Below are 26,207 nucleotides of genomic sequence, written 5' to 3' on the forward strand. Positions count from 1 at the left end.
CTCCAAGCAAAGACCTTGAAAGGCCTTCATTCAATTAAAAAACATTATTTAAATGCATTTGGAGAATTTCATATTGAAAGCATGTTAAACATGAAATTGTAGTTACATAACATATCATAGCATGATAGCCATGCTGGAGCAAAACTTCTTGATGCAATGGCCAGCCAAATGCTCCAAGTTATTGGGATATGAAGGTAAACAGCCCTCCCTGTTTGTCCCAAACCAGTTCAAATTCCCATATTTTTGTTGTTGTTGCTGTTGATTTGTACCACACCCATCTGACTGGGTTGCCCCAGCCACTCTGGGCAGCTTCCAGCATATATAAAAACATAATAAAGCATTAAACCTTAAAAAGCTTTCTTCAGGTGTTTCCTAAATGTTATGTAATTACTCATCTCCTTGACATTTGAAGGGAGGGTATTCCACAGGGAGGGTGCCACTACCAAGAAGGCCCTCCGCCCAGTTCCCTGTAGCTTCACTTCTCACAGTGTGGGAACCACCAGAATGCTCTTGGTGCTGGATCTCAGTGTCTGGGCTGAATGATTTTAATAGTAAAATAAGCTGATGAGTGCAAACAAGATTGCAGCCCCATGATAAGATGGAGTTGGAAGTGCTTTATAGGCTGTTGATGCACCAATATATCCTTGATCTAACCCTGGTTAGAAAGCGGGGTAACTGCATTTTAAAGGAATAAGCAGCTCCTCAACAAAGGGGTGGAGAAGGGTAATAGGAAGTATCTAGCCAACCAATCTTCACAAGACCTCAGTATACTATTGAGGCAATAGCTCTCTAGCCAACAGTGCCCAAAGGGAATCATCCAGGGCCTTGACCAGCAAGCAGTCTTTTGCCTGGCTTACTGGACTAGACTTTATCACTAGACTTCACTAGTATTATTGGGCTTGCCTGCCCTGCCACTCCTCTTTGAGATGCAACAATATGGCTGTGAACTTGAATAAAATATAGGAGCGGCAGGTAAGCCTCGCCTCCCATAATAAATCACATGATGCAGTGCACACATACCATTTGAATGGCACTCCCCCTCAAATAATGTATTGGATGTATTGGAGCAGTGAAGCCCCTCTGGCCCCTAGCAGTTGGCTCCTATGGCTGTGACAATTTTAAACAGGGCTCTTTATGCGCAAAAAATTACTAAGGTTTCTTCTATGAAATAGAACATACTGTATAAGATAAACAGATAGCTCTGAATGAACATATAAATAAGATACACTTTGTATTTTGCTTTCTTATTTCAAGTTAATTGCCTAAATCAGGAAATATTCAACATTTAGGAGCTGCCCACACTAGCAGATCTATTGCAGTGATGTTAGAAAGAATTGTTCAAAGGGATCTTATCTTGAAAGAGGAATGAATTGTGATTTAGCAACTTGACAATCAAACACCTAGTCATGTCTAGTCTTGCAAAGATTATAAATATTTCAGGAGCTAGACATATGCTTTGGATTCAAATGAATCTTGAACTGGGGCAGGTTGCCTCAGAGAGATTTGGGGGTTCTCCATGTGGGATCTGCACGAGGTGCCCTGGGTTAAAGTAGGGATCCCATCCTAAGGACCTTATGGACTCCGTCTTTAAAAAATATATATGCTGCATTGTGTCTGCCAAAAGTGCGATTATTTTTTTCATATAATGGGAACACCAGTGTGAGGAGAAGGAGGGAGTTCCATTGTGACTGAATTTGAATGTAAGTGTTGTTGATTGCTTGCTTATTCTTATTACTAGGCAAGTCAATGGATCCTCTCTTTTCCTTAGCAAAATAGTTTGCTTTTAGTTCACTATATGTGTGTAGTCCTGGTGATTTTTAATTCTTTTATACAAGTAATTATAAAGTGGTTCTTATTATTCAACTAGTTATTTCTTAGTGCCTCTTTCTGTATGTGTTGTGGCTGTTACCCAACACATCCCTTCATCAAACCTAAGTACCTAATTTTGTATTGGAAGCCAAGCACAGTCTGCCTTATTTAGTACTCTTATTATTACTAGTATTATTAAATTCTTTCTTTCTTAGTGCCTGCCTGAGTGCTATTGTGTGCCCACAAACATTCACTGTTATAGGCAGCAAAGCATCACACCATATATATTTAACAATCATTTTCATCATGTTACTGTTGTCATCACCACAGTCCTATCCCTATTATTACCAGTATTATGTTTGGTCATCATGAGGTATGTACATCATACTGGCAGTTGCCCCCGGGAACAAGGTACATGCAAGAGGTGCTGCACCTGCAAGCAGCAGCACTGACAATTTCATTTCTCCTCCACCCAACCCAGGTGCACCTTCACTGTTGCAGGTAGAAGCAGTGAATACACAACTGAACGTTTCCCCTTCTCCCTGGTTCTGAGGCTGCTGGCATGGCTAGTAGTGTAAACAAGTGCAATCCTACTACTATTATCTCACCTATTGTAGAGCATGAGGCAGCATGCAGCACTTTGCTGCTGGTAGCTCCTCCGACTGAAGCTATAGAGGAGATTAATTTATGAGATGTCAGATCGCAGGAGGCTTTGTCATTTGTGGGACACTTTAGCTGAGGGCTGCAAATTCTGGTTGTGTGTGTCTGCATGCATGTCTGAGTGTATGAGTCATATTAAAGGAATTCCGCGCACTAAGAGAAGCCAGTGCAAGGATTCCCTCTAATGCAATGGGACATCCTCCTTAATCTGCTCTAGAAGGTCGGAAGAATCCCCGGAACAGTATGGGGGGGCAAGCAGTCATGGGCAAGCAGTCATGCTTGCACTGATGGAACGTTCTTCTTAGTCACACACATAGGTTGTATTCAACCTAGTAATATGTGTGGTGTGCTTATGAAAGAGCGGGGAATAGAGAGAAAGTCCTGTGTGAATGCATATGTGGTGAATGTATGTGTGCATACACTGGCCATGATGACCATTGGCATGTGACCGTTGATGGGGTGGCTGTTTGGCAATGCAGCCCTCAGCCGAAGAAGGTTAGCTACCTCTCACATAGAAGTTATATTAAAGCAAGACATGCTACTGGTCTATATTGATAAGAAATGATTTCTAATGTTTTGAAGAAAGTTAGCAAAATGTGATTTATTTATTTTTTTTAAAAGTAACATTGAAATAACAATTTGGAAATAACATAATCTCCATTATGAAGCAACAACATAGACATGAATAAACAGTAATGAATAATCACATAGTCTAGGTATGAATAACCACAGGTTACAGAACTGGGTGTACTTGCTAATCCATACTATATACAGGAAAGAGACTGGGTGTTAAAAGTGGGTGATGACCAGTTACATCAACTGGCATCAGTGCAACGATATTAGTATTTAGCTTTGCTCAGCAATGGAAACGTCTCCAATGGCCACTAGGTAACATGAAACAAACTTGGTAAAGCATAAGAAAGTATAAGAAATGTTGTTTCAAGAAACTTACAGTAGCACTAACTCAAAAAAGGAGCAAATAAAATATACAAAAATACCCACTAGAGATGCCAATTGGCAAGTAGTTAATTTGGACTGTAACATGTGAACAAATATTACTTGTTCATCTGAGTCAATGTATTCATTAATAAATAGCATTCATAAAGGGTAGTGTTAGATGGGCTATGCAAGAATTTATTTTCCTTCCTCAGATAACAACAGAAAAAACCATAGTGCAGCTGACGGCAAAAGGGAAGATAACAGCATATGAATGGAAAAAAGAGAGCAAATAATGAAATCGGGTGAACGCATAGTAGTCTATAGTTATGAGATGATTGCACTGATGCAGCATTTTGGAAGTTACTGGAAGTATGAATGAAATTTAAAGGAAGCATTAATAAATATCATTTATTATGATATTGTTCTTAGATACCACTAACAATACAAACAGCCATAAAAAACCTCAAAATGGGTACATATAAATGTCAAATGTGTAATTTAAGATTTTCCTTGCAGTTGGGATTCAGGCCTGTTTTTTGTACAGAAATACAGCAATGACTCATAACAAAAGATCTGATAAGGAGCAGTGTATTAAAATGACAGTTAGTGGGTATTAAGAGGCAACTAGAAGCAAACTGGTTTAATTTAACTGACAGAAATTAAACCAATAAGCACAATCCTATGGATCCTGGGAGAGTGATTCAGGATCACAAGATTTTGCAGAACTCCCTCTCCTAGATGCCACATAAAGGACATCTTGCTCTAAAAACAAGGGGGCCAAGGAGCGGCATGACAGAAAATTGTCCTCCTATTTCCCTGATGTGCCCCCAGAATTGGGGGGGGGGTATGTAGTGGGAAGAAGTACATTGGTCCTGGAGCTAGCATTAGTATCTCCCTATAACACCCTAATGGAACCAATGGGAAGGGGCTTTATTAAAAGCCATGGAAACCCACCCAGCGTGTGACCTCTATATAGCTCTGGATTTGGTGCTTTCTGTGTCTCAAATTTTCCCTCCCCCAGCCACACTGGGTTGCTATGTAAATTGGAGAACAAAGGGATGGATTGAAAGATACATAAGATAAATCAGCTGGGATATTCCAAGTTCTGGACTAATGCTACAACTAACAGCTTCGTTTATAATGCTCAGCTGCAGCCTTATCTCTCCCATAAAACTTTCCATTCATTCATGGATGATAGCTGCAGCCAGGACACTTGAGAGACTTAAGAGAAACTATGAGCTTATTAAAGTGGAAGGAGGAGCAAGGATATTAAGCCATTTTGTGTACCTTAATAATCAGCATGCAGATGTAAATATATCTGAAAATAAACCAAAACATTTCCTTTCTCATCCTTAGCTCAGGATTGGGAATACAAATGTTATCCAGAGTCACAAGTTAGAATAAATGATCAAATGGTATGGGAGGCTCAGACAGCATGGTATAGAATGGTATAATTATGAAGGCAGCCCAGTGCAGCTGGCTGAGGATTGTTTCTGGATTCAACAGGAATCAGTATAGAATACTCAGCAGTTATCACTGGTTACAGTCGTTGGTTTTGTTGGTTACAGTTCTATGTGAATTGTCCATAGAAGTATACATGGCTTTCACAAAGATGAGCAAGCAGGCATGCAAAGGGAATAAAATGTTTTCAGCTTCAAACAGGTCATTCTGCTATGGAACCACACTCATCCCTTTTGGCCTGATGCACAACCCTTCTCGGAGAATCAAGTTATGAGCAACTGGTTTTTCTTGTTTCCAAGCAGAAGCCTGCAGAAAAATTGTTCAGGCTCCCGTAGGCTGCTGTGCCATTATGCCTCCTTTGACATCTCAGATGCCTGCAAGGAGCTTCTTTAAATAAATAAACTTTTATCAGACAGCTTTTCACCCACCCTGAGCATTTTAGGGTGCTCTGGCCAAACTGATACAAAATGACCTCTGAAGCTCTGTCACATAAGATGGTACACACAAAACTCTCAGTTATCCTCAGTTTTAACTGTTTTTAAATTGTTGTAACCCGTCCTGGGATCTGCTGGTGAAGAGTGGGTGGTGGTGGTGATGATGATAGCTGCTGCTGTTGTTCACAGCATTGTAAGAACTGAATACACGACAAGGAATCTAGAAGATTTGCCAGTTCTGGGTGGGGTCACATTTCCTCTGAAGGAAAAGGTTTGCAGCCTGGGGCATGCTCTTATATTCATTTTTGTCACTGGAAGTGACCACAGTGGCTAAGAGTGTCATCTGCCAGCTTCAGCTACATCTGATCCCAGACAGAGATAATTTAGCTATAGTGGTTCATGCATTTCATACCTCAAGACTGGATTATTGCAATGCACAATGAAAACTGCTTGGATATTTTGATGTTTAGTGGTCTAAACATTTCACTAAATAAAAAATTGGCCATAAATTGACCATAACAGATGAAATCTTAAGTCACTGAGTTACTGCCACAATGGCAACATTCTATTCCACCTTACACGTGGACTCCTCCACCTCAGGTTTTCACTTCAATGAAGCAACCCCAAATACACCTCTGCTCTGTTTGGACACCCTTGTTCCTTCTAATATAGATCTTAAAACTTAAGGATCCTACTGCCTGAGCTAGAATAGCTAATGAACAACCTACAGGAGACCTCTGTGACACTTCATATTGTCATGTGGTAATTATGCAGAAAAGGAAATGACTCTGTGGGTGTAATTTTAGGGCTCAAGTGAGTTTTTCTTTTCCTGCTTTAGCAAGTGTGTGTCTTGCCATGTACATCAAAGGCTAACTGTGTTGAAATATTGTGCTTAAGTTGGAGCGCTGGCAGCAAGGCCATTGGAAAACAAGAGGAAAATCAGCATGCTTAGGGGAACTCTGGGTTTTCAGAAATACAAAGACTCTTAAAAAATAACAAGACTACAGTAGCAAAATTCCCTTAGGGGTTCAGTAGTCATGGAATGCAGCACGACAGTTGGAAAAGGAAAATGGAATAGGGAGAAGTGGAATATCCTGCTTGGAAGGGATGGGCAGCTTGAACACCGAACAGGAACTCTCATTTTAGGCTGGGTAATGCACTGCAACCATTTGTTGCAGGTCCCACTTGTACCCTTGCAATATGCTATAATACTGTTATAAAAATAGGAAACTAACACCAGATGCTCTGCATTCCACATTAATCAACTGGAATTTATCTCTTATCAAACTAATACAAGATTTTAGTAAGTGTTCTTATTTACAAGAAGATTTATCTAAATAACTTAGTTCAAGAATGACCTTTGGAGGCAAACATCAAGGGGGCATGTTTGACATTACAGCTACTAGTGTGACTTAGTCTAGAATGCTGACCTCTTTCAGAAAGAAGTAAATAGGAGGAGCTCTGAGTTGTATTTTAAAGCTTCATCATTAAAAAAACACAAAAACTATTTGTACTAACGAATGGCATCCAATTCTCAAGCAAGCTGGTTTCTTAATCTCATGAGATTAAGATTGATCCCATAGCAATCCACGCACAGCAAATGAATATTAAACTAGACACATATTCCCATTACATGGCTGCCGTTGGCCATTAAGATTGAAATAATATCACATTTACTGAAGCAGATACTTGTTCCTTATTGATATATAAAGGCAATTTAAAAGTCTACTGGTGATGCATTTAAAGCAGGCATGGGAAAGCTTTGTCCTTCAAATATTTGTGGACTCCCAACTCCCATAAATCCTGCTCAGCATGACCAGCATTCAGGGCTGATGGGAACTGTAGTCTAACAACATATGGAGGGTCATAGGTTCCCCATTCACATATAAAGTAAAGCAATGCATCTGAATATATAACCATTCCTCATAAAACAGTTCCTTCACCCCTCTCTCTGGCATCTACATATCAATCAATCAATGTAAAGTCTGTTAAACTATGCTTAAAATTACCTGACCACTAAATTCAGACCAAATTTTTAAAATATGGCATCTTGCGGCTTATGTATATATTCTGGCACTGGAGGTTTAGGAAATCTCTACAGAAAGAGAAAACTTTACAGAAAGCATTGCATGCTTTTACTGGGTGCACAGATATAGGCAGATAGCACTTTCAGCTAACTAAAAGATTCTAATAATTCTTGGGAGTTTCTGAGATATGCAAAAGACTAAATTATTTAGTCCAGGCATAGGCAAACTCGGCCCTCCAGATGTTTTGGGACAACAACTCCCATCATCCCTAGCTAACAGGACCAGTGGTCAGGGATGATGGGAGTTGTAGTCCCAAAACATCTGGAGGGCCAAGTTTGCCAATGCCTGGTTTAGCCCATTAGTTCTGTAGGAGTTATTCAAAACAGTTGTTCCTCCAGAAACAGCAGGAGTAAGTAAAAAAAAAGTGCATGTGTTGGTAATGAAACATACCTCAATCAAGAGGCATCAGTTTGCAATTTGTGGTTTTGCATAGTTGCTGTGCTGAACCTGCTATTATGTATAGATCAGCAGTGCAACAAGCAGCATGAGAGTCTGAACAGTTCTTCGCATTGAGAGGTCTATGTATGCTGATTCAGTTCTTTTATCACTTGCAAAAGTCTTGTCTGAAAGTAGCTAGGAAAAAGGAACCATCTAGTTTGGTTCATTTGGCTATCTGTTTTTGCCAGTAATTTTAACAAGTAAAAACACATGTACCATTTCCAGAGTCAGAGGAACAATACGGGTGTTGTTCATTCGTTGTTGTTTGACAAGCTGAAATACTAAGCCAAGCTGTGTACAGGTGGGCAGCATAAGATAAATGGAGATGCCTAAAGGGAGAGAATCAAAGAATCAAAGGATTGTAGAGTTGGAAGGGACCGTGAGGATCATCTAGTCCAACCCCCTGCAATCTCATGCTCTTAATCTATCCCAACCTGGGATAACAGCTATCCCAGGTTGAGAAATATATATCAGTTATTAATTGAATGATATAGCATACAGGAAAGTCAGAATTTTAAAGCCAAACAGATAGCAATTTATTTCTAACAAACAAAATATTTCCTAAGCAATTCAGTTGTGAGATCTGAAAACTGGATAAACTAACCTTGAAACAAAAATATACTTGGGGGGGGGGAATGCTTGCTGACTTCAGGTGATAAAGTTGAGTTTGAAGAGTTATCTGTGAAACATGCTGACTGCAGCATTAAATGTGGTCCCAGCCAACATGTTTATTGAGCACTCATCCTGATTTGTTTAGAGGGAAATTAGATTCTGTTTGTTACTTAATGAGAATTCATTCTGATTTGTTTGTGGGCAGGTTAGATGACATTGAGTTGAAAACATGTGTTTCCCCATACTTTCCAGTGCGTTTTCCCTATCTCTTTCCTTATTGTAACAAATCTAATCTTGTTGCCAACCTGATTGATTGAATCCCACTCAAAAATAGTGAGTCTGTAAGTGCTCTAAGATCCAAAGGATCAAGCGGTTGTATCTTCTGTTTATCAAAATATACAGTGTTTCAGCAACAAATCAAACTTTGATGTCATATACCAGATCGATTGTTTGTTAGAGTTACTCAAAAGGCAAACTAGGTGATTTAGAAAATAAATGGTGTACAGATGTGTTTGTTTTGTTTTTATTATGTATTTTGTGTTCTTGTCTTAGATTTTGATGTTACGAACAGCCCTGTGATCTTCGGATGAAGGGCAGTATAGAAATTTAATAAATATTTAAATCAATAAAATTACTTCTCCTTTGCATCTGTGCAATATCAATGACAGCAAAGAATGGAGAGTTGTTCAACTCTCTTTTTATCCAATAGGCTGAATGCTTACTATCTGAAGTTAGCTGCATTTGTTTCAAGCAAGCTGTATTCGTTTCAAAAATCTCACGAAGATATGGATATCAATTATATTTAAAATCACATTAGTTATTCCTGTGAGGTATATTCACAGAAAACTTAGCTTATCTTCAAACAGTTTTTTGGCATGTGTTAGCAATAGCAACAGCATATCTTATTGCCTGATGCAGATGTGTTTCAACTTAAACCACCATTCAGCAGATTATCTGCTTTCAAGGTAGCCCTGTGCAATTTCCTCTCGGTATCCTTAATAACTTCGGCACAGAATAGCTCCAAACAGAATAGCCCTGTTTGGAATTGGGGAGCATGTCCAATTTCATCCAGGGGACTTTTATTATGAGGCATAATAATTGTGCCACAATTTGTGAAAGGAGACAACACTTTCCCCCGCATGAATGAAGAAATATGAACTTGGAGACCAGCTTTCACAAGTGCTTCCAGAATGCCCTGCCTCTCCTTCCTAATCCTTGCAGAAAAGGAGTGTTATGTATGACAGAAGCACTCTTTCCACTATCCCAACAGCTGATCTTGCACAGCCTTTCTTCAAAGTTCATGCCTGTCTAGTGGTGACATGATTTGCAAAGTTTTCAAGAGGTATTTTCACTGAAGTTCCTTATTTCATCACCACTATTATTTTATTTCCCACCCTTCACCTTAATGTCCCAGGGGAGGTTACACCAATTTGAAACGCAGCATATGACTAACCATCAATAAGTGCAATAGCCAATCAAATGTCTGAAATTAATTAAGCAATTTAATTAATAATCCTGTTCCCACCAAATTAAACATGTCTTGCTATGGGATGGAGTTGTGCATAGACTTGAGTCAGATCTGGATAGATCTGTCAGTTAGAACATGGTGCCGATAAATGCCAAGGTTGCAAGTTTGATCCCTGTATGGGACAGCTACGTATTCTGGCACTGTATGGGAATGGAATAGATAATACTCAGGGTTTCTTCCAACTATTCTATTTATATTATATTATTATAATTTGTGTTCCGCCCTTCATCTGTAGATGTCAGGGTGGTTCACAGCATAAAAATACAATATAAAAGCACCACATGCATAATTAAAAACAAGATTATTATGATCTTTCCTGCTGAAATCTGTGGGATTCAAATGTGCTCAACTCTGGCTGGGAAGGGGCAGAAGTTCCCCAGAGCACTGTATCCTGGAAAGTGATATACAAATATAGCTAACTCATGCATGGTCAGACCAGCTCTGCGTGTAGTTTTCCACCACACCTGCATTTATTACCTGAACTGGGTTGAAGCCCTCTTGGGACGTTCAGGTGGCTCTAATAAAATGTCCTAACTCTACCCGCTGCTGCAGTTTGGATGCTTGGGGTATGTAGTTGGAGGTTCTACCATTGAATAGCCTATTTTGCCCCAGCAAAAAAAAAGGGGGGGAGGGAGTCGAGAGCGCTGACTTCCCCAACCGGGTGCCCGCCATGCACCATCGCGGTCGGGGGTGACAGCAGGAACCGCCGTCCAGGAACACCTGAAGGGCGCCGGGGCTGAGGGAGGCCTCGCCCGGCTCCCTCCGCTCGGCGTCGCCTCTCGACCCTGAGAGAGGCTCCTCTCGCTCCTGCCCGCTCTTCTTCTTCTTCTCCTTCCCTCGCGCCCTTTTCCCGCCTCCCTGAAGACAAGGCCTCGCCTCCTCCTCCTCTTGTCCCGGCACGTCAAGGGAAGGAGGGCGGGAGGCAGGTAGGGGGCGCGGTTAAAAGCCGCCGGCGAAGCAACAGGGAAGAACTTTTTGACGCTCTCAGGGGGAGAGAAAGAGACCGCGAGCTGCCGCCGTTGTTGCCTGGCCCCAGAGTGAAGGAGACGCGGACGACCACCGCCCACCGAAGCGCCGAGGAGGCAGCCCGTAGCCGGCGAAGCCCGCTTTTCCCGCCCTTTTCCAGCCCATGGTGCGCTCGGCGAGGCGCTCAGGGGCTTTGATTTCCCTCAGACGCTGACAGGTGAGAGAGACTTTGCGCGCCTGCCGCCAACCTCGGGGAGCCGGGCGACCCTCTCGAGGCGCCGCCATACTCTTCATTAAAAATGAAATTATTTAGTGGAATTCGTATTCCGCCCTTCTCCCGAAGATCACAGAAGGGTTCACAACCTCCAGTGGGATGGCTAAGCCTAAGAGTCTGCAGGCGCTACCTACCCCTAATCCCAAACGGACTAGGGAAAGCGCCCTCTGCACATGCTCAGAAGGGGAATATTTGCTGTTTCGTTGCGTGCTGGGTTTTTCAGAGGGGAAGCCGAAAGCCTGAGCCCTGTGTGGGACTTGGTAAAGCCGGGTTTAACTTGTATAGGCGGGGTGGGATGGGAGGTGAAGAGAGAGCAAAGCAAATTCATGACATCCAAGGAGCTCCATGGTCGGAGGCTGTTGGCTTCATGTAGACAAAATGGAGCTTGGTGCTATTCAGCACAAGTTCTTTTATAAAGTATTTCCTCCTTTGTTAAAAAAAAAATAATAATCCTGAAGGAGTCTGTCATAGCAATCAAGTAGGAAAGAGACTAATTAAAGAGAGGATTTGCCCTTGCCACAATAATTTTTAAGATGCCACAAGACTCCCCCATGCACACACTTTTGGTGTGTGTGTGATTTATTTTTATTTTTTAACTGTCCGAGGGTTTTGGTGAAAGAAATAATCCCCTTTCATGCATCTCCTTTCCAGATTTCCACTCCATTTAGTCTTAGTGGGACTTCCTCACTGGGGAGTTCCTTTAGTTGTGAAGTTTCGGGATAAAGAGAGCGATGAGTCCCATATGCCTCTTCACAAAATAAATGGGCTAGTTTGTAATCAGCTTGCGCAACACGTTTGGTAAACATGGTGTTCAGGAAGATGCCTTTCTGTAGAATCTATTTCTTCAATTGCTCTTTTGCGTTTTACATTGTTTACTTCTGGTCTCTCACCAAGCTGATCAATATGGCAATTGTAGGGAAAGACAATACGAGCTTATGAGCAAAAATAGGTTAACAGATAATCAGATTTCTCTTTTCTTTTTTTGAAGAGGCACAAGAATGGAAATCAGTCTATGTGTATTGTTTTCTTCTATCATATACAATGATGAGATCTTGGACAAATCATCTAATCAAAGTCGTAAAACCGAGTTCTTAATGCCTCCTTCAGATATCCATTGTAAGACTAAAGTCGTTACTGTTTGGAAATTGGACTGCCTAGTCCTCAAATGGTACTTCTGTTGACCTTGCCAAGAATGCACTTACACACCTAATAGCACCTTAAGATTACTAGACTCAAAAGCCTCTAATTTACTTTTTCATCACTTCAGAAATAGATCTGGCAAGTTTTGTTGTGAATAGTTATTTCATATTTCTTTTCCACTCTTCTACCCTGCCCACTAATTTCGTCTGATTCTGTGGCCATTACTTCAGTTCTATTTGGTCCTCATAATGTAATTACCTTTTACAATGGTGTATTGCTCCCTTTGCTTCATGTAGGTATGGTTGTTCCATATTCCTATGATGATGTGATTTTGATACATTTGATAGCATGCTACATATATAACATATGTAAACTTTTGGACTTGGAAAGATATGAATTCAAATCTCTCTATAGCCCCTGCCTCATTGATCAGTTTTTGGCAGATCATTAGCTCTGATCCAGAAAAGCAGCAAAAAGCTCAAGCCTGTCTGGGTTCTTGTTTAAAATACTGCTTTGAGATTATTAGAGAAATTATGAGATACAAATATAAATAAATCACTTCCTTCAAACATACCCACAGCTCTATCTATCTGTTTTGGTGGTGTAATTGTGATTCCAATCCAAGTGTGGATAATATTTGGCACTTCAGATGTTGTTGAACTAAAACTCCCATCAGCCCCACCAAGCATGCTCAAAGGCTAAGGATAATAGGAACTGTAGTTCAGCAACTTCTGGAGAGCCAAATGTTCAGAAATGTTCTATTGGTGGTTCCAGCAGAAAGATGCTGTTCAGCATCTTAACCCAATTTTGGTGTGTGTGTGGAGTACAATTATTGTAGATATTTATTTAATTAACTTTCTCCACTGAAGTAAAGAGCAATGGGGTGTTCTGCAAAACTTTTCTATAAATCTTAACTGGCTCCCTCTCTGCTTTTCTTCCTTCCACCACCTGTTCAGATGGCTTGGCAATATACTCATTTACATTTAAGAGTTCTGCATAGGGTTCTCTATAGAGTATAAAAGCTTTTGCCTTATTCTCCTGCCTAGTATCGCAAGGAGTGCACATCACATTGGGCAGTCATGGGGATTTCCTTATTCTGTTGTTAACTTGCAGCCAATTACCGTAAATGTGTAGTTCTTCTAGCTGTATATGACATACCCAAACCATCCAGCAAAATAAATAAAGGCAGAAGTAATTAAAGTTAATTTGTGACACACCTAGTCTGGTTTTGTTTTTTTACAAAAGCCTCACATGAAGATGAAACAGACTTTAGTTTGTAAAATCATTAGATTCCTTTCTGGGAGTTTCTGTCACAGGTCCAACATAACCTATGCTCCAACACATTATTGATCGGTAAATTAAAAGTGTGTGTGTTTCTTGGTCACTGTGATTAATGGAAGTGATACAGATAACAAGAATAAAATAGTATCATTTTTTCTTTGTAGAAAGGCAGTTGATAGATCTTAAATACTTAAAATTTTAAGCTACAAAATGCAACTGCATCAGTAGTGTGATGTAGTAAATGGAAACAGTTATGGGTTGTTTATTGTTTTTTATTAAAGATTTCTTAGTTTACAAAAATACATGCATTGTCTGGAAATGGAAACAGTTATAGCTCTAGTCCTACTGCTTCCAGTGACCTCTGGTCAAGTAACACATTTGCCCAGATAACATATAGTTTTGCCCTGAGAGACTAGTAGCTAAGGCATTATTGTACAATTTTCCATTTGGACATCACAGAACATAGAACAATAAAGGAATTGCTAAGTTGGGTATGTCTGACTTCAGAATTAGAAAAAGAGTTCTGAGTAATTACACGCTTTTGCACAAACACTAACATAACTTGCTCAAATTAATCTGTTACCTGCCCATCTTATAGATAATTTCCCCTGCCTATTTCTACAAAAATTGCTGTAATGGGCAACTTGCCTATTCTTACAAAAAAAAAATTAACCAATTTAATCCAGGGTGAGCATTCTGATGTGGATGGGGCAATCATCCACCATACACACAGAATATTATTAGTCACAGGTGCTATTGAAATCACTGGAATAATAACTTTTAATATTTATTTCAGTGGGCCCTAAGTTAACATTTTGAGAAGTGTCCTTTGAAAATCTTTAGAATACGAAGCAGGGAAAGACCCTAGCTTATGGCACAGCAAATGCTTTACATACATAAAGTCCCAGTTTCAATCTCTGGCAGCTCCAGGTATGACTAGAAAAGACTTCTTTCTGAAACCCTGAAGAACTGCTGCCCATCAACCCAGACAATATTGAACTAAATGGACTTAAGCACAGCTTCCTAGCCCAATATTTTTGCCTCTCTCTTTCTTTCTTCACTTTTCCCATTCATCATGCAAAGGATAAAAATTAAAGGATGGATAAGGAACATTTACCAATATGTTTGGTGCAAATTAAAGTGGTCAAATGTTCAAGGTATGAACCAGATCTCTTTAAAAATTTCAGGTCTGTTTATTTCCATTTACACCTTTGCCAGAATGTCTACTATATCCATGACCTGTATCTCCATGCCAGGCTGAATTTTGGCCTTCCATGACTGGAATATCAACCACTTGGCAACTACCATGGCTTCCTTTATCCAGGCAATGAATGTAAGGTTGCAGTGTCAGCCCTTACCCTCACAATTCAATAGGGTATGAATAAGTCCAGTTTCCATGGCTAAATCATATGGAGTATCTACAACTTTAGCAAAGGGAAAGACTCTGAGCTGTCTCAGAAGCCAGGTCCAATATGCTTCAAATAAGTTACAGTATTTTGTTGTGCAAGGCTAGGAAGAATTTTAAGAAACATTTTACCATTCTTTAATGTGAATTGTGACATAGCATTTAAGAACAATAAGTTACATTACATTAAATAGTGAATTATAAAATAAAATGCTCTGGGATTTAAGATGAATGGCAGGCTCTAAACGTTTCTTAGTTTCTGAGATGCTGCTTCAGAATCAAGCTTTGACAGTCTTCTTGACCATATGCTGTTTTTTGTTAAAGGTTCAAAGAGGTTGCAAATAGAGATGCATGGTAGCAGCTCAGATATCCCTAAAACATACAAACCACCCACCCCCATGGCACCTGAAACATAGTGGATATTTTGTTAGTATTTATAGATACAAGAATTACTGCCTTGTGATCTTTGGATGAAGGGTGGTATACAAATTTTAATAATAAAAAATAAAGCACATTAATTTCCCCAAAGAATCCTGGGATCTGCAGTTTCCACCCTCCGAGCAACGGTTCCCAGCAACATTAAAAGACTACAGTTCCCAGGTATCTTTGGAGACGTTATGTGCTTTAAATGTGTGGTGCTGCTCTTCCAATAGCAAGGGGCACCAAGGACAGCAAAAAAGGGCATTTCTAGAAGTAACAATATCTCACTTGGATTTGTGTTAGTAGGTGGACATGTACCTCTTCTGTAGTAGATGAGAAACCACAGTTTTCTGGGGGATGGATGTCATCTAGAATTTCTCATCTATCTGTTGTATGAATGCCACCTGTAATCTCACAAGTGTACTTGAGAGATTCTCCAGGTACTGAAATCCACATTGAATGACTTCTTCAATGGTAAACATTTAACAAGGAGGTTTCTTAAGTGAATGTACCTTGCACGAAAATGCCGTTTTCTCTCTGCAATCTTAGTTAATCAGTAGTCCAAGGGTCTGGTGTTTACTAATGGCTCCATTTGTGTGTGTGTGTGTGTGTGTGTGTGTGTGTCCCTCACCCAGTGGGCTTCTTACAGTCTAGCCAAAATCTGTTGCAAACAGGCTATGTATTCCGCCCACCCCCGTTACTGAAAACAGATAACAATCTGGATGCCATCTAACATTGTTCATCATGCATCAGGTTTCACCACCCACTATCTCCACATTACAGTTAAAAGGCATCTTAAGTTGCACCTACTTTCAGGATATGTGAAAATATAATAAAAAAGTAGAATACACACAGAGAGAAAACTAGCATAGCAAGCACAATTTGAAAAATCCCATGCTGCTGATCACTTAAAAATCTATGCTCTCCCCAAAGAGATCGCCTCTCCCCATATGAGCTGACCTGGATCTTGCAATCATTTGAGGCCCTTCTTTGTGTGCCTCCTCCACAAGAGGTCTGGAGGGTGGAAGCACGAGATTGGGCCTTTTCTGCAGTGGCTCCCCATTTGTGGAATGTTCTCCCCAGGGAGGCTTGACTTGTGCCTTCATTACACATCTTTATGCGCCAGACGACAATTTTTCTCTGTAACCAGGCCTTTCTCTGATTAACATTCCACAGTCTTTTAAATATTTGTGGGTCGAGGGTTATTGGTTTGTTTTTGTTTTATTATGTATAACAAACCCAGCATATTTGCAAAGCTAACCAAGGTTATTGAATTTGGACAAGGCTGTTTGGTTTGGTCAACACCAAACCATTCCTAAAAGAAGCCATGGTCTGGAAGTGAACAACAAACCATGGTTTCACTTTGTGATTTGTTGCAAGTGAACAAACCATGCTTAGTGTCCTGTATTGCCTTTGAACATTGGAATAAACTGCACTATGGCTTAGCATTATGTGTGAATTGAGGTAGCATATTGTAACTGTGATGATTTCTGGTAGCCATCTGATACACGGAGATGAAGTCAAATTGAAAGGTAAAGACAGTCATTTGACAGACTGACAAGAGTTAATATTTTATTTGCTAGTAGCATCCAGGATTAGTATAATATATAATATAAGATACTGACTAGTGGATAATTCTAGGCCATGAGGATTTCCTTTCTTTTTTTCTTTTTAATAATGTTTTTATTTATTTTCATGGTAAGTAAAGCAGTTCTTGGTGGTCATTTATCTGTCAGAAAGGAAACCCTTCTATTTATCTTCTGTACCATGAAAATAAATAAAAACATTGTTAAAAAGAAAAAAAGAAAGGAAACCCTCCTGGCCTAGAATTGTCCACTAGTCAGTATCTTATATTGGGGGATGCGGGTGGTGCTGTGGGTTAAACCACAGAGCCTAGGGCTTACCGATCAGAAGATTGGCGGTTCGAATCCCCGCAATGGGATGAGCTCCCGTTGCTCATTCCCTGCTCCTGCCAACCTAGCAGTTCGAAAGCACGTCAAAGTGCAAGTAGATAAATAGGTACCGCTCTGGCGGGAAGGTAAACGGTGTTTCCGTGTGCTGCTCTGGTTTACCAGAAGCGGCTTAGCCATGCTGGCCACATGACCCAGAAGCTATATGCCAGCTCCCTCAGCCAAGAAAGCGAGATGAGCGCCACAACCCCCGAGTCAGCCACGACTGGACCTAATGGTCAGGGGTCCCTTTACCTTTACCTTATTTGGTCCTTACGTTATTGACTACCATATGAGATGGTGCTTGGAGGTTTTCTAAACAAAACTCAACCACGGTCTTCTGTAACTGCAATATGATGAACCATGTATTTATGCACTGGTGCTGTTGCTGGTTGCTGCTTTATGCAGTTCTTCCAGCCACTTTTACTGCTGAAGAGGGTACTTTTAAGATGATTATACTACAATTTAAACTGAAGCGGATTGACATGTGATACTAACTCTTTGAAGAAGCCATTCAATCTTTAATGAGCAATTTTTGTATTATATGCCACCATACCATATTCTGCACTAGCTAGACAAAGGGGCTTTTCCGGACAGAAGTTTACTGTGAACGGTGTGCTTGCTGCTCATGCATGCAAGAAATGGTATTCCTCACCAAAATACTGTCCCATATTATTTTCTCAGTCTGGATTTACCATTTCTACAGGTATTTTGATGGTGGTGGTGTTGCTTGGACACTGAAGAAAAACTTGCATGCCCAAGTCCACAATAGACTGTTGTGGGGAAGTGCCTCTAGAAGGGAACAGACTTCTTTCTGAGGCTGACCGATAGCTGTCTATTCAGCCCTAATTTTCAATAGGGCTTACCCCCAGTTAAGTGTGTATAGGATTACAACTTCAGGCTGCTTTCTAAAGACTGGGGGAGGGTGGTTCTACTGCCTTATCTAAAGCTCTGTTGGGCTCTTGCCAGCAGGGCTTTCAACTGTGTATGCACATACACATACAAGCACATTCTCTTTCCCATTGTTTCTGGTGGGAAGGAATGGGAAAGCAGAAGTATGTCTCATTTCCCCCTTTGTTTTGTGACTTGACAAGTGTCTAGGAGCGTTTTGGATCCTTTGGATTCCTTTGGCGTCTTCCAACATTACAAATCCAATGTCAGCTGAGTTGGTCGTTGGAGCTGTCAGTGTAGGAGCTGATCCAGTCCTTCCTAAGAACCCTGTGATGCTCTCCTAGGAAACATTGGACCACATCCTTAGTGTTATATTGATCATATTATTTGGATTAGTTGAGTGGTCCTTACTGATGACATATCCAAGCATTTTACAAACCTTGCTTCAAAACTTTATACTGGCTCAGACAGACATAAAGTTATTTGTTCCTAATGCATGTCGTCAGCTGGGATGCAAACCTAGTCAGCTGTATTTGGCTCATAGGATGCAGTGTAGATACCAGTGGTAGGGAACCATTTGGGCTCTGCTTTGGGCAGCAACTTTTATTGGGCCAGCACTGAATGCAGCATTTTCTTTACAGACCTTCCTATAGTGTGGAAGCAGACCTTTCGATCTTTCTTGTCTCCCAAGTATATATTCAGTATTGCTTAATAAAGCAATAAGACTAATAAAGAAATGAGGTACAAATCTGGGCTCAACAGAAATTCATGATATCGGTGGCCAGGTTCTAACATGATGTCTTGTAAAAATGCCACTAACTTTTGTGTTATTAAGGTGTATTTTTGAAGGAGCTTCATATACTGATGTTTGGCCAATGACTGCTGTGGTAATCATGTAGAATGTGAAGGGAAGAAGCATGTCCCACAACTTGAGGAGATACAGTGAACATATATATATATATATATTGGGGTGGTCATATTTGGGTGTAACTTCCTGGCACCTGCCCACTGTGTAGTTGGGAACAAATGCCTTTTCACACTTCATGTGTTTACTGAGCAAATGTTGGTCAAGCCCTGGTGTACCCATAGTACCATGTGATATATAAATGGATCTAAGCATAGCTCAGAACTGATACTCAGATATAACTATTTTATCCCTGTGGTAAGCAAGAAATATAACATGTTTCTAAACTTGGTGCTTAGTTAATTTTCTAGATTAGCTAGAGATAGTGTAAACAGTGCCTTTTCAATAGTGAGTCCAGAAACAGGTCTCTATTCTCTCTAAAAGTTTCAGTTTCTTTGATCCCTTAAGTAATCCTGGTTATCTAAGATTTTGACTCTGTCTAGCAGCTTCTAACTCTAAACAGCAGTGCTGTATTATGTTCAACCAGCAGAGCAGAAAATATTTTTGGTGCTTTCTTGGGTAAAAGGGTGTGACACACAAATTTGCTTGCAAGTGGCTGAGCTCGTTTCCTGCCCAGTGCTCATAGCTTGAGTCAGGGTTATGAAAGGTTGTATCCATGACACATACGTGGATCAGAATTAACTGCATCCTGCATATAATGTTACACTATCCCATCTGTAAACAAAATGTGATTTGAAACAAAAATAATCATGCAGAAATTAATGAATGGAATAGAACATAAACCCAAGGTCTGGATTCAACTATTTTGGACCTCAAATAGAATCATAAGTTAAGCATTGGCAGCTTTCAAAAGCACTGTAAGACCTACCGCTTTGTGATGGCCTCTTTTATCCCATGTTTAAGTCAGGTAGAGAGATCAATGGAATGTTTTTCTGTTGCTCACTTTCACTTGTGTTGCTTCCTCTGAACCTTTGAAATGGAACAGCCTTACAGGATGACTTAAAAATTATAAGATGGAAATCATTCATCATATCTTTTCTTTATGAAGGTTATTTCCACTAATTTGATGAATGCAGGAGGAATGCCAATTTCCTCCAGAAAAGGTTTTATCTCAATCCAAAATCAAATATACCATTCCCAGTTCAAAACATGAGTATTTGATTGCCTTTTCTCTTTCTTCATACATAATTTTGTGCTTTTAAAAAAATGAAAGACTACTACTCATCCATTGAAACAAATTCTTCCTATTTTGGAAGTTGCCTTCCTAACCAGCAGAAACCTATTATGTAAAGAGTTGATCTTTATTAAGTCATAAGAAACTAGGAGTGCTTCTTACTGTGGAAGACTGAACTTACTGTGGAATGACCATGTTCTGTTCACTCATTAAGAGGGCATCTTCACAACATAAGCAGAACATCCTTCTTGAAGTTATGTGTTCCCTGTTCAGCTTCAGGATTTCCCGCCAGAGCTTAGAATTTCTGAACTTAAAAAACAAACACTTTAATGGAATAGTTGCACAATTTCCCCAGTTGCAAAAGGCCTCTTGTGCTCCTGCTCTGTTCATTATGGCATGGATAAATTGCTCTAGACGTTTCCTTCTCTATGTTCTGTCTCTTCTCTTTAGAGCCAACTCTATTCTGTTGGCGCTTGCATTTCCAAATAGCATTGCTTTAATATCAGTTTCTCTCCCTTCCCAGTTGCAATGGGAGGATTGTGCAGTGAAGGGAGAGGGGCATTTAACCCTTTCCACACACACAGTGGAGCTGGGGAAAGGGAGATTGCCCAGTTGACTATAGTGTGTTTGAAGTCTGGCAGCATAATTGATAGTCCTCTTCCAGATTTAAGTAGAAAATCAATGATTGAATGTTGCTAAATTTTCCATGCCTGGAAGCACCTAGGACAACAATACATTTTGTGTGAAATCACTCATTGTAGATAATGTATTACTTGCTTGGTATCTTGAATTGAATGTTAAATTTTATGTTAGTACATATAGTTTATGAAATATACTCGGAGCCTTGCAGTGATTTCAAGCTCTTTATTGCAGCTTGTAAAACAGTGATTGAGTCCCCCCCCCCCCAAAAAAACCCTCAGGCTTTTATATACATTATTTACACAATGAGTCCCATCTGATTGGCTGATTCTGCTTCCCTCCTGGAGCCTGATTGGTCTTCTCCAGCAGGCCAATCAGTTGTTGCATTCTAGGATCCTACCTGCCTATTGCTCTCGGATCCAAGCTTAGTCCGCAACAGTTTAGTATATAGTTTAGGTCAGTAGTCTCCAAACTTTTCAAACCCAGGATCCATCTTCAACACAAACATGCATTTTTTAAAAACTTTCTACCATGTATTTATATTGTGAAGTGCTGCTGTTGCAACCCACGTTAGAACAGGCTGTGACCCTACTCACCAATCGAAGGCCAGTAGTTTAGCTTTGAATCACTGCAATGCACAGTTGCCAGAACGAGGCATTTCCTTTGGAGCAGGGATATGTAAAAAAGATAAATCTTTTTCTGGTGAATCTAAATTGCACAGAAAATTTAGTCTCTCCCCCCCTGCCCCGCCCTGATTCTTTGTGCACTGCTCTGGCTTAAAGACAGCAGTAAGACTCCTAGAGTGATATCTGCTCAAAGTAGACCCTTTGAAATAGACATGCATTTATTTCAATGCACCATTAGTATGGCTATGTAGAATATCACTCTTGACTTCTTGTCATACCTCACTAATGTGTTCATTACCTGGTTAAAAAGGTAGTTTAGCCTCTTAATGCAGTGGTGTGTGCTTTGCTGTTGTTTTGTTCCATCGAGGGTGGAATTGGTTCTCAACGGAATATTAAGTAGATAATTCATAGCAATTTGATGTGAAGTAAGTGGGGTAATGTGTGGAAATCAAGCTCTCCAGCAAGTTTAAGTATTTCCTCCTCATTCCTATTACAAATTCAATAATGCTTCTATGCCATGCTTGGAGTACAGTGAATCATGCTTGTTAGAGCTTTGGGGCCAAACTAGACATGACATTAAATGCATCTTTGCATTTAATGTTCAGGTTTTAAACAGCGTTGGGGGGGAGGGAGCGTGTAATGATCAGGATTGCAGCAAGCCTGAAGGAGGGCTTAACCTTTCCTCTCCTACTGTGGTTGTTGGCAGATGTTGTTTGCAGTGGGAATAAATTTCCCTTTTGGTGCCAGTTGCTGTACAAGTTCTGGCTATGCCTAGTTGGAACATGTATCCTAGTAATGAAATGCAAAAACTGCCCGTTTTAAGAAACAGATGCAGAATATCATGAAAACACACCATATGTGCACATTAATGGGATGCTACTAACAGCACAATCCATAGTTTGTTCACTAAAAAATGTTCCGCTGAGTTCCATGGGAGTTACTCTCAAGTCAGTTTGTATAGGATAGAAGCCTCATTCATATTTTATAGCAGAACTAGTATTTAGCTAAGAAGCTGAATTAGAATTATTTTCTGGGCACACATTATTTTGGAACTTTGAATTTAGTAGAAGATTCATTTGCTTTTTAAATCATTCTTCAGTTAATAAATATTTTTTTCCATGATTGTGTCGGAGCAGCTTATGTTTAATGTGTTGTATTTTATAACTCAATCCTTCTTCTTTTTTTACATCCTCTCCTTGTCATAATAGGTCCAAAGACTCAAACGATAACATGGACTGGGGAACGCTGCAGGGCATTTTAGGAGGTGTAAACCAACATTCTACCAGTATTGGAAAGATTTGGTTGACTGTCCTGTTCATCTTCCGTATTATGATCCTTGTCGTTGCAGCGGAGGAAGTCTGGGGTGATGAGCAAGATGATTTTGTGTGCAATACGCTGCAACCAGGATGCAAAAACGTCTGCTATGATCATTTTTTCCCCATTTCCCACATCAGACTCTGGGCCCTCCAGCTCATCTTTGTCTCCACCCCTGCCCTCTTGGTGGCAATGCATGTCGCGTACAGGCGGCACGAAAGGAAAAAGAAGTTCCGAAAGGGAGATAAAAGCTGTGAATATAAGGACATAGAAGAGATAAAGAAACAGAAATTTCACATCGAAGGTCCCTTGTGGTGGACATACACTGCCAGCATCTTGTTCAGGCTGATTTTCGAAGCTTCTTTCATGTATGTGTTTTACTATATGTATCAGGGATATCACATGCCTCGGCTACTGAAATGCAGCGCCTGGCCGTGTCCCAACGTGGTGGACTGCTTTGTTTCTCGTCCCACTGAAAAGACCGTCTTTACCATTTTCATGATTTCAGTGTCCGGCATTTGCATTCTGCTGAATGTGGCCGAGCTCTCCTATTTGCTGCTGAAGGTTTGTGTCAAAAGGTCCAGAAGAGCAGCAAAACCAAAAAATCACACTAACCATGAGAACAAAGAAGAAAGCAAACAAAACGAAATGAATGAGCTTATATCTGACAGCTGCCAGAACACAGTCACAGGATTTCCAAGCAGCTAAGGTGGCCACAAGCCTAAGATGCGATTCATGCAAAATAAATGAATAGCCACATTCATAGTTGCCTGTGATATTGGTTAGATTTAACTAAGCAATAAATTAAGTGGGGAAACATGAGTATTACAACATGTTGGAATTAGGCACGTGGTGTCATTTTTTTAAAAAGGTCAATAACATAGGAATGTAAAGAGTATTGGAAATTAAAGAGATTACATCGTATTATGCATATCTGTACCAAGTCAGCTTTGATTTCATTAGAAAGTAATACTTGTTAGTAACTTCTTGCTGAAACTCATCCTAAAGCCAAAGGGAAAGGAATAGCTGCCTTCCAGACTAGATACTATTAGTATTATGAGACACTTTACTACTGTGGTAGCAGTTTTAATTGTGAGCTTGCATCTAAATTGAAGTATTTTTATACAGTCTGATATGCCATGTTCCTTGGTATTAACATGTATGAATGAGTAGCGTCTCTTTTTAATATTTTGTTGAAAGCTAGCATGACGGCCAATGTCTTCACGCTGCTGGAAGTGAATCATTTCTAAGCATATGACTACATGCTGTAAATAATTCTATGAATACTCTATTTTACATACTACCAGTTTTAAATTTATTTGTACTATAATCCATGAATGATATAGTCATATCTGAATAACAAAGACACTTTGGTTTCGTACGCTGCAGAAGATTTCAAGGAGTATTGTTTTTTTAAAATAAATAAATGAAAACCTGTAGACTGGAAATGACAGTTGTAGCGAAAGGGAGGTTAACTAGCTAAAAATAATGTGAAGAAATTTCTCTCAACCAGTATGAGCAAATTTTTAGAACAAAGTGTTTCAAATAAAGGAAAAATATATTTAACTTGGTATGTGTTTAATATTTTGCATGCAGTTTAAAAAAAAAATGTTAGTGGCTAAGTAAAAAACAACAACCCCACATTCGGCTGTATTCTGGGAGATACCAAATGATAGAAAAGATTTGAAGATAAAAGTGTGGACTTCACCAAGTTTAATGTGGGGCAGGCTTGGTACTTGCAATGGATGTGAAATTGCTTTGAATCTCCTTTAATATGCTGTAGCTTTAGTATTGTGCATTCCACAGCATTCATCTCATCTGGAAGACCTGATTGGCCTTTGAGCTAATCAGCAAGGTCCTCTAATTTATCAACAGCATTAATCAGGGGCAGCTTATCCCACGGGTAGGCAAACTTAAGGCCTGGGGGCTGGATCTGGCCCAATCGCCTTCTAAATCCGGCCCGTGGACAGGCCGAGAATCAGTGTGTTTTTACATGAGTAGAATGTGTGGGGCATAGGAATTCGTTCATTCCCCCACCACCAAAAAAATATAGTCCGGCCCCCCACAAGGTCTGAGGGACCAGCCCCCTGCTGAAAAAGTTTGCTGACCCCTGACATCCCATTTCATCACCTGAGAAGAAACGGGAAGATTCCAGCCCCGCTACCCCACTACCAAAGTCTCACTTATTGGGGTTGTGCAGAACTCTTGTGACATCTCGCCAGAAGCTGCTTTTGCCACATGACTGCAGGGGTGGGGGTGGGGCACCCATGGGGGGGGGGACCCACACCATCCCATGAGATTCCACCACCTCACTCTGCTTCATAGGTGAGCCAGCCTTGGCATCACTGCAACAAGAACTGAGGGGAACCAGCCACCGTTGCATATTTAGAGACACTTTCTATAGGAGCCCTGGCTGTGTGAGTTCCAGCAGCCACAGCAATGAAGTGTCACAGCCCCGATGGCAAAGATTCAAGACAAAGGTAAACAGTAAAAAGGCAAACACACACACTTAGGCACCTGTGCAAATTCAGCTAGCATGGTAAAGGTAAGATGACCCTAACCCCTTTCCTGTACCTCACTACAGTAACCTTAAAGCAAATGTTGAAGCAAAGTACCATATTGAAAAACAAACAACACAACATTAAAAAAAACTATCATGAAGCTAGAAATCAGCATGATAGGGGGGCTACCCAGTGCTTACCACTGCTGGTAAGACAGAAGTCATCTAATGCGTGTGTGCTTCATACAGTTAGCTTCTGGCTTCAATATTCTAATTCTAGAATTGTAGAGTTGGAAGGGACCCTGGGGGTTATCTAGTCCAGCCTCCTGCAACCCATGAATTCTGCCTACAGCTATCCCTGGGTGGGCTCAAACCACCAATGCACTGGCCCATTGCACCACAGGAGAGAAGCAGGGGGCTGTTCGCCTGGCAGAGGAGAATGATCCCTAAAACACCCATTTCTAATAACACACCTTGGGAGTTGGGGAGAAAACAGGATTTGCTGGAAGATTTGATAATGAGGGCTTGGGTTGGGGTCGGCATGTTGCCCACATGAAGCCTTTTGTGCCTGGTGCAAAGGTTGTGGACATTATGCAAATTGTAGTTTGCCAGATAGAAAGAGAGCTGGAGACGAGTCACTGACAACAATGCTATTTGAAAAATGTAGGCTTGGTTCAGATGTCACAATCAAACTAGGACCACGTTGCAGCACTATGGACTCCCCCTCCCTGCATTAACCATATTTTGTAGAGGAGTGTTATTGCTACAGACTATGGCTACCATAAGCCGGAAAGC

The 26,207-nt window shown here is 40.4% G+C and overlaps 2 protein-coding genes across 14 annotated transcripts in view; one reads left to right on the forward strand and one right to left on the reverse strand.

The window, feature by feature from the left end:
* The window catches only part of LOC309369342 (uncharacterized protein), a gene marked incomplete at its 5' end in the record, with an annotated part of 97,072 nt that overhangs the window by 50,694 nt on the left and 20,171 nt on the right, over positions 1-26,207 (reverse strand). For 10 of the 12 annotated variants that reach the window (XR_014168030.1, XR_014168031.1, XR_014168032.1 and 7 more), the window contains 2 exons: positions 8,045-8,157; positions 10,446-10,678. Coding sequence is in view for 1 of the 12 variants with exons in the window: in XM_081910205.1 (XP_081766331.1) it covers positions 8,045-8,157 (113 nt within the window). Of the gene's footprint in view, positions 1-3,496; positions 5,790-8,044; positions 8,158-10,445; positions 10,679-26,207 lie in introns of those variants that run through there. The other 2 variants (XR_014168042.1, XM_081910205.1) reach the window with 2 other exon arrangements.
* On the forward strand, positions 1,489-24,478 carry LOC309369297 (gap junction beta-6 protein). Of its 2 annotated transcripts, none has more exons than XM_081910121.1 (2): positions 1,489-1,700; positions 22,807-24,478. In XM_081910121.1, coding segments are annotated over exons 1-2 (816 nt in total). In that variant the 5' UTR covers positions 1,489-1,698; the 3' UTR covers positions 23,621-24,478. The 2 variants fall into 2 exon arrangements, with proteins under 2 accessions (XP_081766247.1, XP_081766248.1); XM_081910122.1 differs by lacking the exon at positions 1,489-1,700 and adding an exon at positions 10,984-11,151.

This window comes from Podarcis melisellensis, assembly GCF_964234715.1.
Source record: "Podarcis melisellensis genome assembly, chromosome: 4".
NCBI classification, from domain to species: domain Eukaryota; kingdom Metazoa; phylum Chordata; class Lepidosauria; order Squamata; family Lacertidae; genus Podarcis; species Podarcis melisellensis.